Source organism: Perkinsus marinus (assembly GCF_000006405.1).
Source record: "Perkinsus marinus ATCC 50983 genomic scaffold scf_1104296958712, whole genome shotgun sequence".
NCBI lineage: Eukaryota > Perkinsozoa > Perkinsida > Perkinsidae > Perkinsus > Perkinsus marinus.
This window is the reverse complement of record NW_003206658.1, coordinates 354,617-370,104: the sequence shown is the minus strand read 5'-3', so window position 1 is coordinate 370,104 and position 15,488 is coordinate 354,617. Positions and strand designations below refer to the sequence as shown.

The 15,488-nt window shown below is 48.6% G+C and overlaps 4 protein-coding genes across 4 annotated transcripts; 3 read left to right on the top strand and 1 right to left on the bottom strand.

Moving 5' to 3' along the window:
- Nucleotides 1-86: 86 nt before the first annotated feature.
- Nucleotides 87-628, top strand: Pmar_PMAR011579 (hypothetical protein; the record flags this gene model as incomplete). Its single annotated transcript, XM_002773689.1, has 3 exons — nt 87-465; nt 487-576; nt 606-628. The coding sequence occupies 3 exons, from the start codon at nt 87-89 to the stop codon at nt 626-628; spliced, it is 492 nt and encodes a 163-aa protein (XP_002773735.1).
- A 1,831-nt stretch (nt 629-2,459) lies between these two features.
- Nucleotides 2,460-3,776, bottom strand: Pmar_PMAR011578 (hypothetical protein). Its single transcript, XM_002773688.1, has 8 exons — nt 3,649-3,776; nt 3,528-3,604; nt 3,381-3,485; nt 3,263-3,329; nt 3,086-3,219; nt 2,900-3,038; nt 2,699-2,840; nt 2,460-2,649 (listed from the first exon to the last, which is right to left on the bottom strand). The coding sequence occupies exons 1-8, from the start codon at nt 3,749-3,751 to the stop codon at nt 2,508-2,510; spliced, it is 909 nt and encodes a 302-aa protein (XP_002773734.1). The 5' UTR covers nt 3,752-3,776; the 3' UTR covers nt 2,460-2,507.
- Nucleotides 3,777-5,499: 1,723 nt separating this feature from the next.
- On the top strand, nt 5,500-5,652 carry Pmar_PMAR011577 (hypothetical protein; the record flags this gene model as incomplete). The annotated part of the gene is made up of 1 exon (XM_002773687.1): nt 5,500-5,652. A coding segment is annotated over one exon (153 nt), but the record flags the coding sequence as incomplete, so codon positions are not given.
- Nucleotides 5,653-5,877: 225 nt separating this feature from the next.
- Nucleotides 5,878-10,810, top strand: Pmar_PMAR011576 (hypothetical protein; the record flags this gene model as incomplete). Its single annotated transcript, XM_002773686.1, has 13 exons — nt 5,878-6,047; nt 6,094-6,172; nt 7,584-7,625; nt 7,669-7,817; nt 8,273-8,368; nt 9,110-9,191; nt 9,268-9,380; nt 9,435-9,508; nt 9,754-9,879; nt 10,239-10,401; nt 10,451-10,540; nt 10,584-10,722; nt 10,770-10,810. Exons 1-13 carry the CDS (start codon nt 5,883-5,885, stop codon nt 10,808-10,810), a joined length of 1,359 nt encoding a protein of 452 aa, XP_002773732.1. The 5' UTR covers nt 5,878-5,882.
- Between the last annotated feature and the right edge of the window lie 4,678 nt (nt 10,811-15,488).

Sequence of the window (15,488 nt, the reverse complement as noted above, 5' to 3'; positions counted from 1 at the left end):
TCACCGAGGCTTTGACAATGACTGTGTTGTGTTGGCAGAGGACATCTTGTGAGGTGATCCCTATCCCTCCAGCGTTTTAAACTATGATGTTCGCTATCCATGGTCGAGCGGCTTCCTCGTCCCTATCATTGCTCATTCTCACCGGTCTATTCTCACTCAACTCCGCCAAGCCCATCACGATCTCCTCGGATAGTTACTTCCTTCATCGTATCAAACTTGACAAGATACTACTCTGTCCCACAGACATGGTCGAGACCGCTCGCAACGCCACTAATTGGCCCGTTGATTCCGTCACCATCCCTGACGACTCACGCTGTATGACCTACAACGATACCTTTAAATACCCTGTAGGAACTATCATGGCTGGTGACCATCGAGACTGCCTCGGTGAGCTTATCAATGGGGCTACTCTGACCATGCGGAAGCTCGGGGTAGATCCTTTCATGACTGGAATGTCTTTGGCAAGTTGGTATTTTCATTTTGGAGAATTGCCCCCGTGGGTGAACTTTGCTGAGGCTGGGATGGACCGGAGTCAGTGTGAGTCGGCGTTCGCTGAGATGCACACTAAGAACAGCAGTATGAAAAGTTTTGTTGAGGCCCTTCAGTCGGTGCTCCCGCCGGGATTTGATATTTTTCCGATCAATAATGGTACCGTTGAGAAAGTCGGAGACGTCCGTGGTTGCGATTTGTCGGGGATTAACATTCACTATAATTCTGGAGTGGCTAAGTGTTGGGGGAATATTTCAATGTTTTCCCACTCAACGCAGCACCCAGGAAGATGTGATTGTCGTCCCTTGAAGGACCCAAGCATTGGGCCTCTATCTTGTCTTGATCTGCACCCAGAAAGGTGTATGAGGAGAGAGGATATTTTCCCACTCATGCGAACATATTTATCCGTTTATTACAACGCACTGGTCCCACAGAGGCTTCAAATGGTGACTGTAGTAGAGAGGAGTCTTGCAAGCACCGCAACGTCTCTTGAGAGGGTCCCAGGCAACAGGTTTATCGGGTGGTCAGCTGTATGGGATGCCCCTAAGAATTACCAAACTTGGTGGATCAAGTTTGCTATCTCTGTACTTTTCGGTCTGACTGTTGTAACGATGGCGTACTTCCAAATACGAGGGCGAAAGAAAATGCCCGCTTATGATGTTGAAGATAAAGAGGATGATGAGGAGATGAAATATATAGAATAGTACCCTCTGGATTTTTAGAATGATGAGGGAAAGAATCATCCTTTATGGTGTATTTTGCTTACGGTTTTGCAGGATTATTCTTGTTGGAGAAGTGAAGTAGCATTTAGGTTGGGTTTCCACCCACGCCGCTAAGTTACTTTTATAGTATGCTACTTTTGCGTTGGCAGTTGTTGATTCGAATTCGGTGTGGGAAAATATGCACGTAGTCAACTACATGTGTAGGTGGCATTTGTGGAAATTTTGAGGAAATTATCATTGGTTCCTGTACGCTTTCACCCGAATTTGTATGTAAACTTTCATAGTTAGCGAGGGAACTTTTGGACTCAGCTGATACGAACATTTATTCCAAAACTGTTCGGAACAATAGGGTATGAATACGGCATACACAGCGCCATGCAGTAGCATATATAGTATCCTCATAAACTGCTGTAAACGTCGATATGGAAAGGTGTCGATCACTTAGACTATCTTGGTCTTCAAGGGTATTCGAAGTGAGTCTACGTTCAACTGCTTAGATCACAACCATCGATGCAAACTCGACTACGCCGTATTGTTTATGTTGGACGCGACCAAACACAGCTCAGTAACACAGGAACGAGCGGTTATAAAATTCCACATTTGAACCTCCGATAAGATCCTCACTGCTAGGCTCCTGGAGAGACCTCGTTAAATACTATAGATAAGAGTTTTGCCAACTATCTGCTCTCCAGAGGTCCATGAGGGACGGATGCCTCATCTCGTAGATGGTAGTCACTCCGTAGCGCTCTCAATACATCACTCACAAGTGTTGATATTGATGCTGCTGAACCACGGAGTGACAGCATCTCGTGAGGCGCTAATAGTGAGGTGGTTTTTGGACCTGCCATTCTGAGTTGAGGGTATGCCGTACAGAGGCACATTCCTGGTATTTTATCACGTAAAAGTCTGTATGTTATCCTCATATCTTTGGTCCTCGCCCGCCCGACCGTTTTGCTCTATACTATCTCGTAGCAGCATGATCAATTGAGCAAGGTTAAGGTTTGATCTCTCTCCTAAGGGTGTGTTGAACGATGATCTGGACAACTCTCCCGACACGGCTAACGAGTCTGTAACGGCCAATGCGCATTGTGTTTAAAATAGGAGAATATTCTTTCAGGAAGACTCTTGACGCACCATCTCTCAGTTCCATTTTACTGAAATTGACCTCCGATTGATCAGATTGGTCCTGTTGGTCCTAGTAAGGAAGCTTTTCACCACTTCTTAGTAAACACAACAACACAGACATGAAGGTTGCCTCATTAAAGGCTGTTGTCTTCGATAAGACTATTGGCAGCATCATGAGGGAGATAATCGTTCAGTGAGGTAAGGCCAGTTCTCTACAAGATTCCTCTCAATGGTAGCGTAAATGCAAAATAGTGTACCAGCATACAGACATCGCATGCCCATATCTCGGAGCATGATCCTACTGGGTCGCACCCTGAAAAGGACCATGTGAGATCTCCAACTTGGACGAAGGTAGATCTTACGAGCCGTCCGGTGTAGTAGTGAGGTACTGTCGTCGGAGGTAGGTTGTCGCGAGGGCGACTCGCTGTATACGGGTGGCCTGTCGAGCCTCCTTTGATGTGACGAAAAAATTATAAACTTGATTGAATGGCATCGATATGGCACCTAAAGATTCAACGAGGATTTGAATCGACGACCTTACGACTCAAAAACGTACAACTTACCACTAAGACATGATGCCATAAAATCCGACAGCATGCGAGAAGCCTGGGGGTTGCGGACAACTTTGCACATATGTTCATCCAATGGCGCTGCAAAAACACGCATACCGCACATTCCCAGAGCGTTCCGTGTCGCGTGCATCTAAAGCAACAAGCTGAAGTCAACCATCGTAAATATCCGCTCCTTACAAAAGCGCCGGGACCGATGGGCTTGTAGGCTGGCGTGAGGTTAGTGAGACGATCCTTCCGAGGAACGTACTGGTTGTAGGCAACTTCCGCGTTCCTCGTATTGGCGCCGTATGTGATAGCAGTCTCAGTGACAGCTGAGGTGAGCTGAGACTCAACAGGGAGTCGGCAGCGGCTTACCAGTGCAGACCAGAGCGCCCTGTTGACCGAGGAAGCTGGCGTAAAGATGGTACATAGGCCCTAGCACCTGGGGGAAGGCGTACAAGGGGGGGGAGACAGACGATGAGGCGAGGATTACGCAGAATTGTGGTATGGCAGGAATGCTCGGCCAGAGACCGCCGACCCACCCACTTCGAAAGCCATGAGTGAAGCAGCGCCGATAGAGACCTGCCATCGTCGACACCTGCAAGACTCGTGAAATACCAGAGCCGACTCCAGCGTCTACCCGGTCCTGGGCGGCCAACGTCAAGCCATTTCGTAGTGGGGTGAGGGTGAAAATAACGAAGGGACCTCCCAAGGAACCTATGAACTGCTTATTCTAAGCACAGTGTAGCTGCTACTACTACCTGATACCAACAGGGCGGTATCAGGTACGTACTGCTTCCAGATGGGAGGACTGTTGTGGGCTGACTCAGTGCTATGCGGGGAGGGCCGCCCCGCGCTGGGCATGCGCTTCACTGATCAAGCGATAGAGAAAGCCCTGGCAAGGAAAGGGTATGTAAGATTCGGTGCACTGCGGATTCGTCGCTGAATTTCGTGGCGCGCGACAAAATCAGCTCCATCGCGATGTTGAACGTTGCGTTCCTGCTTTCGTCCGATGACCGTCGGTAGCAGCGAGGAAGGTACCAAGGAGGACCTCTGGGCGGTCTACATAGGGGGATGGGTCGAGATAGAAGACAAGGCATGTTCTGGCAGTCATTGAACTACTCTGCACGCGTGCGTTAATAGATACTCTCTTTTCTAGCCGTGCCGAGGTCTTATCTCAATAACCGTTTCCGATGGAACTACTACGACCACCAGATAGCAGCGAGCAGATCAGCAGCCCAGGCCAACACCCTTTGTAGGGTATCAAGGTGCTGAGGGGTAATCGTGGTAAACATCGAGGTCGACAGCGGACCTTATTTGTATCTTTACGACGAAGATACTTTTGTGAGCGCCCTATAGTTCTATATGTTCCAACCCCAACGGAGGACCTTTTCTTAGAGGGACATTGTCTTTTATAGCGACTCTGAATGTATCTCTTCGTTCTCAATCTCCTTGGCGGCCTCGTGATATACGAGCCTACTGTGGATAGCAGGTACTTCTCGGAGCACCTTTTTCGGTATTCTCGACGGCCCACAGCGTGCGCTATGTTTTACTCCGACTTGGCTATCACCAAGGCACACTCTTCCTCACGTATGAGGCGATCAAAGGGATTGGGGCGGTCAAGGATTCACGGCAGTTATGATAAGGAAAATAGTACTGACTGTTGGACCTATCCCGTATCTTGCCAGTGTCAACCTAAGATTCTTTTGGAGTTTTGCTGGCTACTTTAGGTGAATTTACCTGTCCGTTCCTGAAAAGTGACAGTAGTGGAGAGGAGGACTATAGCCCTACCTCCAGCACATGGAGTGGCACGCAAGTAACGATACTTCTACTGCGCTTGTGTCAACTCGGTACCCGGTGGCTCTACTGATCATAAGGGGAAGGAGACCTCAATACAGGGTATCTGCCAAGGAGCGTGATCATGGAAATGGTTGTTAGCTCGAAATGGAGTCGCTTGTAGTGGGAAGTAGAGTCGGTTCGTCGCCATATGTGTATTAAAACCCGGATCGACCACCATTTCGTAGGTATCCGCTGACCGTCCGGTCCACAACCGCTTTTGCTGTTCCAGCGGGGGTAGTAGCAGAGTCCGTCTACTACCTCGTCCCCACAGTCGCTGTGTGTTCCCTTAGACCCATTCGATCGAGCTTTCGCTCATCGTCAGGCCTTGGAGGCTATGCTCCAGCGATGTGCGATCCGCGGTCCGGCCCAGCGGGTTAATTTTTATGGTTGTACTATGTTATCCGATCTGGAACTCAGCCAAATCGTATGCCTCTGTCAAGAAGTGCTCACCCATCTGGATCTCTTCGACTGCTCCTCGCTTTCCTCGGTGGAGGTCCTTCGTCGAGCTCCTCGTCTTGAGCATGTGAATCTTCGAGGTCTGGACCAACTTAGTTGTCGAGCATTATGTGATTGGTTGGGCTCGTCTCGTGTCTGCAATTTGCAGTATTTGAACTTGAGCGGCGTCTCGGACTGCAAGGATGAGGTGTTGGCGACTATTAGCAGAAGTAGGGTATCCCAGAGCGTTCAGGAGTATACGTTGCTCGGACATGGTGACGGACTCGGGCTGGTGGTGCTCATCGAGGGGTGTCCTTGTTTGAGGGCACTGGATGTAGCTGCTAACATGGGAGTGTCCGATGCAGCTTTGGACACTATCGTGACCCATGGGAAAGCCCTACAGTGGGTGGATTTGAGAGGCACGTCAGTCCAGGATGAGTCTGTGGCGACGCTGTTGGCGTTGAGACCAAACTTGGGGGTATCGTGGATGAGTCAGGGGAGTGTAGCGGTAGTGTTGGGCGGTGGTGATGAAGGGGTAGTGAGATAGTTGACTGCATGCTAAATTCAGTGCGAGAGACGTCTTGATCATTATCAAGAAAAAGGCCTCTTAAAAAAGAGCGTGTTGTGTTTGAAAGTAGTAGGGTGGGAGTTTTGTTATGAATTCCGTGGCGCAGTGACGGTGGGTCCTCACTTAGCATTTTTTTGTCTCGGTTAAATTACTATGCTCGGTCCGAGCGGGACAAGCATAGAGGCAACATCAGGGCTGCCTCTACCATCCAATGGATCTACTCCTCTGGATATGCTTTTTGCGTCAGTCTTAGAAAACGATCCCCTGGCGAGGTTACAGGGAGAGTGGCACGGTAGAGAGGACCACAAGGTCTATAAGGTAATAGAGACCTCCTGGCGGCAGCTTGTATCATCGTTCGTGTCAGGTCCAGGGAAGAAGTGTCCATGTGTCGAAGGACGGTGTCCCTTTGCGGACGTACGACAAGTTATTGCAGCATAAGGAAGGTATTATGGCAGGGCTCATCCTCGGTTCGATCGATTTTATGATGAGGCATGCAAGCGAAATTTACATGAGACTGTGAGAAATGAAGTGGCTCGGGAAGAGTTTCGTCCGGGTTGCTCCATTTCGCGATACGAAAGAGTCAGAGGGAAGGGTCGAGTTTAAATCGATGAGACACATTAACGAGGAGCGTTGAAATGATGATGCAATTGCTCATCTCTCCACCAAGGTAGGACAGGAGTTGGAGGGCGGGTATGCTCTTCCGATATGGACCGCGCGCTCCAATGTGCATCTCATGGGCTTTCATGCGAGCTCTCAGAGCCCTATATATCATCTCATCGCAGTAGTTGACGAGCTCGTAGCGCATTGGAGGGTTCTGATTCAGAACTTCTGAGTGCTGCTTGCCCGATCAGCGACTTGGTGGGATAGTCCCTCCCGGAGAGAGGGGCGTTAAAGCTGGAATGGGAAAGCTGTTGTTGACAGAGGAACGAGTAGGGCAGTCAGCGGGGCGGTATTGTGACGAACACGCTGCCTCTAAGCTGAGCGTCAGCAGAGGGAGTCCAGACCGGCACTCAGTTGAAGAAGTTGCCATCGGATATGGCTGACCTGGAATGGCTCCGTATAAGGAATACCTTAGTCTCCTATGGTTCTCTGCACTCGTCCAGGGACAGCCAGTCTGGCTTGCTGAGCAGAGCATGGGCCATCTAGGCCGCTGGGCCTCACCAGCCGACAGAATCATAGACCAGTGCTCGCGACGAGCAAGCGGATGTGGCGATAACAGAAGGGCCTTAGTCGGCTTACTAGATTCGGTCAGGGTGATTCGCGGAGACAATCATCAAGCGTCTGTCAGCCTATTGTCAAGATTCAGAGCCCCCTGACTAACACTCAGTCAGCGACGTTGTTAAGACAGCTCGATGCTTAGTATCAGTCGCTGGAGCTCGCGGCTCGTGCCGTCCGTATCCGGGCTGAGGAACCTGGTATTTCGTCGTAGCGGATATCCTGCGGAGTGTGTATGTATGTTGGTGCGGGGTCTGTCTCGGTCAGTGACGCTTTGATTCCACGAGATGATAAGGAAGAGGGACCCTCAGGCAGTAGACTGTTTACTGGAAATGACCCCACATCGAATAATCCGCGGTGGACCTCGGACAAGTGACGTGTCACGCCTCGTGTTAGACAGCGCGTGCTCAATATGGTCGAGATAAATGCGACTGGGGAAACAAGAGAATCTGTGGGGTCTGAGCAGTCTTGTAGTTGTACTTTTACGGTCCTCTAGCACTAGAGAATTGTGTCGTGTCTACTGAGAGTATGATCCTGACAGGGATAGGAGGAAAGGAAAATTTGAAAAGATGATGGAACAGTGGAAGTTTCTTCTCTTCTTTCCCTCTAAGACGGCACGGCGTGGAATTCTCTCATCAGGTACCATTTACTGGGGCAGTACCGGAAGATATATTCTCGATAGTAATACTAACTTCGACCAGCAACCCGTCGCACTGTGCCTTAGGCTCCGAGTTCGCCGAGGGACGAGTTTCGTGGCGCGCGAAGCAGGGGTCGTCCTCTTTCTGCTGGGAGCGCCAATCAGATAGCCGCACCGGGGAAGCGGCTGTGCGACCTGACCTCGAAACGGTTTCTCCGAAGTTCGTCAAGATGAATGTAATACGGGGAAGAATGAGGTTTTCATGTTGTGAAAATTCAACAGTTGCTGCTGAACAGTATACATTCTATACTGTCGCCATGAGCTGACACCTCTTCTATACCATTGAAGAGGTTTCAGCTCATCACGACGTTTTTATGAGTGAGCAGGTCGTGTCGCACGTGTGTCTAGAAATGTTATAGATATCGTAGTTCCCCAAGCCCATGCCTGTGGGAATAGATCGTTTACCTGACATTTCCGCAAACGGCGCATTAGTGTTGTAGTGGATGGAGCTAGGGTCTGGTCACATGAGTTTTTGTAACTCCAGGAGGATCATTTTGAAGGAATTTCTCTGACACTCTTCGGATCATCTCTAAAGTTGAATATTTTCCTACTGAAAATCTGTGCTGTGGTTGATTGATTCGACCGGTTCGCCCCTCTCCTCGTTCAGACGAGTTCGCGTCGTTGTTTTCAGGATTTAGCAGAGATCGAAGGTCGAAAGCGTTGGTATCTACTGCCAAGCGCGAGAACTAATTATGTACATGTTCATATAAAGCCTATGAGAAAAGAAGTGAGGGGGAAGGGGGTCTTATCGTGTTGACCGATTGAGTCCTCGAGCGTATAGAGCAACTGTCGGTGTACTAAAATTATTGCTTCCACCTCGGCTGTAAGAAAGTTCGAGTGATAGGAGCTTGCGTTCTCTGCGAACTGCAAGAGTTATACAGTGTGGTCGATCATCGGGTGAAGAATATGTATTCGAATATGTGCGAGTCTACATATTTGATGGGGGGGAAAGTTCGCAGTTGTCGAATTTTACGTGGTGCAGAAGCTATGCCAATGTGGAAAAATATTCACATGCTCACCAACATCTGTTGGTGTTAATATGATAATTCTGAGGAAATTTTTGGAAATTCTTGTTGGTTTTTGAGTATTTCTACCCGGAATCGTGTGCAGACGATTCCTATGATGAGTGAGAAATCTACTGAGCTCAGCTGAGGAAAGCTATAACATATACTACAACACTGAGCATTGCTAGGCTTCTCTGTACTCTACTGTTGGACTCGATACAATGGGATAGGTCGTCGTATATATTGCGTAAGATTCAGTGGGAGATCGTGGAAAGCAGTAGTTTCACGTCTCATGTAGTTGATATAGGCATTGATTTCACTTGGACATTTATATACACGCTCATGAGAAGTATCTTAGCATACAGCGCGTAAGATTCAGAATAGGTCCGTGAAGTGTCCATTTGCTGATATAGCATCATAGCTCTCCGATCGATTCTCACCTATTGAGTTTACGCATGTGTTAGGTCACGACATGGTGGAAGCTCCCGTCTAGTGTGACCAACTACGTTCACTTGGCGGACCGGCGTTCCAAGGGCAGTGTGTTCCGTAATAACATGCCGTGGATTTATCGTTTGTGTTTTTATGCAACTTTCCCAGCGTCAATTTTTCGTTGTTCCATCAGGAACGGACCATGAGATCCTTGCCCACCTTTGTAACCGACCAGCTGACGACGATGACGCTGCCTCGACACATGCCTTGCGACGAGTGGACGAGGCGTGGTTAGATGCAGACACGGTACGATTGGGCTCATTCCCCTCAGTGGTCTTCGTGTATGGTCTGATTTGTCAGGCGGCTACTGCGGATTTATCCGCGACTGATAGCCTTGAATGGGACCAGTTCAGAGTGAACGAGGAACGGTTTGGGTAGTGACCGGGTTGGAAGTTGTGGATGGAGTGGTATCAGAGTTGGGTTTTACTGCTAATACTACAGGGTGATCTATACAAGGCTTTGTCTAGCGGGTTATATCAAGGGCTTCTGCGAGTACTGCGAAGCGTTGGACCTTCTATAGCCGGAAACTCTGTCAGCACTCTGCCGTATTTTCTCTCGCCCTTTGTGTGCCCTTTTTGCAGCATCCTGTACATATGGACTTATTGTGAATCTTCTTCAGAGTTCATACGAGCTTTAATTGGAAATTGTATACTACGGATGTGCCGAAGAACCTCAGCAGTGCGCAGAGGTCGAAGGCAGAGACGATAGCGAGAGAGATCGAAAAGGAGGAATCTCTTCGGGGAAAGTAGGCTTGGGATTATCACTGACCATTGGAGGTCCATATCGAAATCACTAGTGAAAAAGATGTTTCACGGTGAATATCGCGTTTTTCACCGAGTTTCACGCCACTTCACTTAAAACCGGTAAAGGTACGAAGATAAAACTTTTATTTTGAATTTGACCAGTTTTTCGGCTTTCGGGCAGAAACAAGTTCTGGTTCGTCGAATTTGAGATTGGAATTCTTAATCTGAACCTCTTGTATTTTCCCACCTCGATTCGAGAAGGATGACGCTGCTGAGAAGAGATCGTGACGAATTGAAAAAAGTTATATCCGTTACCAAGCACGGCTGGATGAGCTCGATCGTGAAGCAACGTTGTGGTCAGGAATGTCCTCAGAGGGACGGACGACGAGGAGGCTCTCTATGGCGCTGTTATTGGTACTGGTCGGTACGCTCAGCCCGAGGGTGGTATCATTGCAAAGGGCGATAATAAGACAACAACAGCAGCAGTGGTGACCTCTCGCCAACGGAGGAAGAGCTCACCTCAGGTAAGGGGAATAGAAACCGCTGTTGTTTTTATCCCATTGGCAAGTTTAGAGGTCTACGGACGTCACAGGGACGCAGTCGGTAGAGTCGGGTCTAGCTGTAGATGAAGGCGTCATTGAAACAGTGTTGGCTTCCCTCCAGGTAGGGGAGATTTTTGTTGTAATTATACTGATCGATTTGATAGGGACTTTATGTTGATAAAAAAGGGAAGCAGTATTTCATTGAAGGGAAAGACTCTTTTGCGATTGACGCCGAGACTGGGGCGAAGGGCGTGTCGAAGCCCTTGGTCGTTACTACCAAGACAGGGGATTCTGACACAGTGAGTGTTTTTCCGGGAATTTTAGCGGTGATTTTCTCAATATTTCTTCAGGTGATAGTGAAATGGGGTACCTCTGGATTGTATTCGTTTGAATATCCGTCGTCGTCGGAACAGTTGGTAGAGACGGAAGGCCTACCATCTCTTTGTGAAATCGTGTGGAAATCGAGAAGCGGCAACATAGGCGGCGTGTGGACAAGAGTCGACTCGACTACTGCAAGCTAACTACTGTGTTGTTGTCGTCGTCGTCATCTTTGATTGCACCTATTTGATAACTGTCGTTTGTTTGTTTCATTGCTCATCGACTAGTTCATTGGAGATTATACTACTCGCAGCATATAGTTTGCGTTCGTAGTTATGACGGCGTATTACACTCGATCTCACATACAGGGGACAGAGAATTATCCAGAAACCTATAATGTTCCCGGGGGAAGAACTCATTTTGAATTTTATACCTATGGCTAGGAACACATACTTCAATCAGTTTCCCATGTAAATGTCATCACATTAGGAACATTTTCCTCATTGTGATCAAACCCTGGGGAATGTTATTTCTCGAAGCTAGATGGGTCACTAACAGGGTGATGCAATAATAGGTCCACTACTCGTAATTTTTCAGCGTATGGGAGTACCGGATGAACTTGAAGTATGGAAGTGATTTGAATACAATTAAAAAGAGCTCGTCGAGAGCTTCCAAATGGTACCCGAGTTTGTCTGGTATTCACACGTGCTGTGAAATTGCCAGGGGGGGCGTCTTCTTGTATATTGATAAATGTTCATGTTGGCAACACGAAGCGTGCAAACTCCCTAACTAACACACTAGTCTAGCCATGTTCTTGTTGATGATAGACTTCAAGTCACGCCGGGGTCGTTCAATCAACCGATCCTGAAACTTATAATCGATTCCAGAATCGCTTAGTACGCGTTTAATACGATGCTGGAATCGATTTTGAATCCTACTGGCCTGATCAAACCGGACGTCGCAAGAAGACGACTTATGCAGCAGTCAATATCAGGGTAACCTACACTGCGCGCTGGTTACACATTCTTGGTAATAGTCGGAATACTTTTCTACCGCTGATATGTAAGTAACTCTTATTGCCTTCTGTCATTATCATCCGAGTACTTCCTAACGCCATACAGTATACACATATAATATGTGTAGAGGTGCACATAATATGTGCATGCTCGACTCCATCACCCTATGGCGTTCATGTATGAGCACAATATCTAAGGATTTGAAGACAATTCCTGAACTGTTACAGACCCATTGTCACAGATTGTTTGAATCCGAGATATCGACGAGTGGTATGTTTCGCATAGTGTCGATCTATATCCTCCGATTCAACTTTAGTATCAATTTGGTGAAATTTGGCTGTCGCTACTTATTCTCTCTCCTCAACCTCCCAGCCTATAGACTTACTATATCTTTACGCTATTCATTGCGTATTTGAGAAGAAGCAATCAGGTATACTATCTTTCAACTCCTCAGGAACACACTGCAAAACATGACATTGCAGCTTCGCACAATTCCGTGAAAGGTTCGTCGCATTTGCGAGAGTTTTCATAAACTCATTCTCCGTGTACAACGATAATCCCACCAAATTCACTCATTACTCGACAGACCTCAAAGAAACACTGGCAATAACGCTGCCGCAGGGGCAGCAGGAGCATGCCGATGCAATATACATGCTTAGTGAATTGACGACGATAATCAAGGAGTAATGAACATTGTAGATGGAGGCTTCGATGATGACTGTGGCATCGGCGATGGCGGACTACCTGCAATGACGAGCATTCAGACCAGACGGACCAACCAACCTACCTGTAGGGTAGACGGTAGTGAACTCCTTGGGCGGACTTCTGCCGTGAGGACTGTGGACACGAGTAACAACGCGGGCTATTCTGGCGGGTGGCGATGAGGTGTATATCATATCGACGGAATTGGCCTACAGGAAGACACTCAACGCTGGAATGCAACTGCCGCATTACGAGGAAACTAGTACTCCCCAGTGAAGAACGACGGCCTCGAGGCACGAATGAGCTCCTAGACATACCCTGAGGAGTAGAGGGGAATGAGAGTGGTCAGAAAGGGGTCCTTACCGAGGCAAAGGGATTCGACGGGGGTACCGGTATGGCGGAGTAGGTAGGTAGTAACACTTGTGACACACTAGAAGGCGATGGTGACACCAGCGTGCCTGTGGGAGGGTAGAGACGGGGAGGAGAGGCTGGTGGCGGTTACTTCTTATGAACGAGCTGCGTCGACCCACAACAGTAGGACTCGGAAAGGCGATAGAGCTTCGACGCTGACGGGCCATTGGGAATACTATAGACGACCTGAAAGCACGAATTTTACGAGTAGATGAGCGTTGAGGTGGGCTACCTTGTGAGGGAATCTCTCCTCGACGTATTGGGAGGTATAGGGCTCAAGTAGGGAGAGATAGTCGTGCTGTGAAATGGAGTTGGCTGCATCGTGTGGGAAGAGGTTGGGGAATGCTGATGACTCGACGACGGAGGCATGCGTTTCAAAACGGACATATCCTGACTATCGCGCGCCCAGGAATCAACCAGTGTCGTGATAGCAGTGCACTGATCATCGTGAACACAGATGATGAAGGACTCCCCATCGGAACTGAACCGGTTCATGTCGATCTGTTGCTAAGACAACGATTTCGCATACATCTGACCCCATTCTGAGTATAAATTCACATGTACATTTATACGAGTAGAAGCAGAGCCTCTAGAGGGTCTCAGCAACACTACTCCCTACAACATCGAATATGATTGCAAGCGATGGAGGATACAATTCGACTGAAATTTGAATACTTTGTTTTCACTAATACGAAGGCAATAGTCTGATGATCACCAGTAGTAATGCAAAATCTGATTCGGTATCTCACCAATGGCTGTAACGGGGGAGCTTGCGACGCTGCTGGGTTACAGTCTTTCACGGCGGCCTGTGGGGGAAGGAACCCTCCTAGCCCTAGCGAGGATGAAGGTGGTGCATGGATTTCCCATACCACACCATCCGTAACTTTCAGTGGACGAGTATCAGCCCGTGAGCGAAGATGTTGCCAGTGATGGCGTTCCCGAGTGGAACGATCTCATGTGAGATCCGCATGTAACACAAGGTGACCTAAGAATCTCCTCAGCGTCCCTCGATTCGACACAGCGTCCTCAAGCCCCAGCTATCACGGCCGTAACCAGAGCTACTGCGGTGAGTACACCTGCCTGCTACGCTCATAGAGCCCCTCTCAGCTGGGGATTCCTTTGACGGGTCCACTCGTGCTGAAAGCCCTCGAGATCCGTCCACGACTGCTAACGACAAGCGTCGACTAAGGGTATTCAAATCATCACCATCATAGCCTCTATCTCGAGTAGCAGAGTCTAGTCCGAGAGTTCACAGCGAGGGCAATGCGCGGCGTTGACTGCTGGCAGGTGGACCTCCACAGTGGGGCTTTCCACAACGCCATGTAAGCCTCTCCGACTTAATAACACAGTGGCTTCTGATTCAAGACGACCATCTTTCCAGGTACCAACTCGATAGAGACCTCAGACGGTTCATCCTTGCTACAGATCAACCTGTACGCGCATGCCCACAGGTGACAGGTCCACATGATCATCATCTACCGGGTAGATTCTACCCCCTATTGTAGGTATCTTGTGATGTTGCCGACATAGTAGACATCCTCAGGGCCGAGGAGTCTCTTGTCACCCTAGTAGGTTATTCCCTCTTCTGCCCCTCATCCTTCCCCCTTCACAGGAGTACCCGGCCCTTCAAGATGCCCTCCCGCCCTCCGACATGAGCCGTTTGATCCTCCTCCAGGTAGCCCCCCAACCGACCCTAAAGGTTCCTCTCTTGCCCCTAGGTATACCATCACGGCCTCGAGGACATCGAAACAGTGGGTCTACTAGAATCATCTCAGCAGGCCCGAGAGACCTTCCTTGCTGCCCTCAACATCCTACAGTAAACCCAACCTCATCGGAGACCCGTCCAACTATCCGTTCAGAATCTACGCCCAAGCTGCCGCCGCCGGCTCTGATTGATGCTCCCATGCTGTTACTCAATGCCACGTTTCGTATCCTCTTTTTATTGCGTTGTCGAGCATATTGACAACCGAGTGAAAACATTGTGCTATTCGAAGTTGTATAGCCGCCGCTGTACTCTGAACTCACACACACGGGTTCTGAATTTGGACCGATGAGCGATCACTCAAGCTGAGACAGTGTGGGACTGACCCTATGATGGTTTATAACTCAATTGACGTTCATGTGAAGTTCGTCTACAGTTTGGGAAGTGTAGGTGTCAACTACGCCTTGGTGTCGTTGTCGAACTTTGGACTCAAACGGTGTGTGAAGCGGACTCATCCGTGCGATTCTCGAATCATCTGCCAGAATTGCGTCACCCACGCGCGATGTCCTCGTGAGTTGCACTCTGCGAGATTGGTACCGCGTTTTTATAGACGAAATTAATGTCACTATTTGAAGCGCTGATTTTTTAGATGATTTTTTTGAAGATGATTTTTTATATGACGATCATGTCACACCCGACTCGGGTTTATACCAAGGGCATTTACTTGGAGCTCGGGTGACCCAAGCTCGAAGTAGATGCCCTTGGTGTTAAAACAGTGGCCTAGGGGATGTAAGCCGAAGACACTTCTGAATAATACAGATGATATAGCCGAGCAGACCTGTCGTTCTATCACTTATTAATCGCTACTATGTACATCAGCAAAGTGTCCAATGGAGTATATCAATGCAATCCTACCTTGG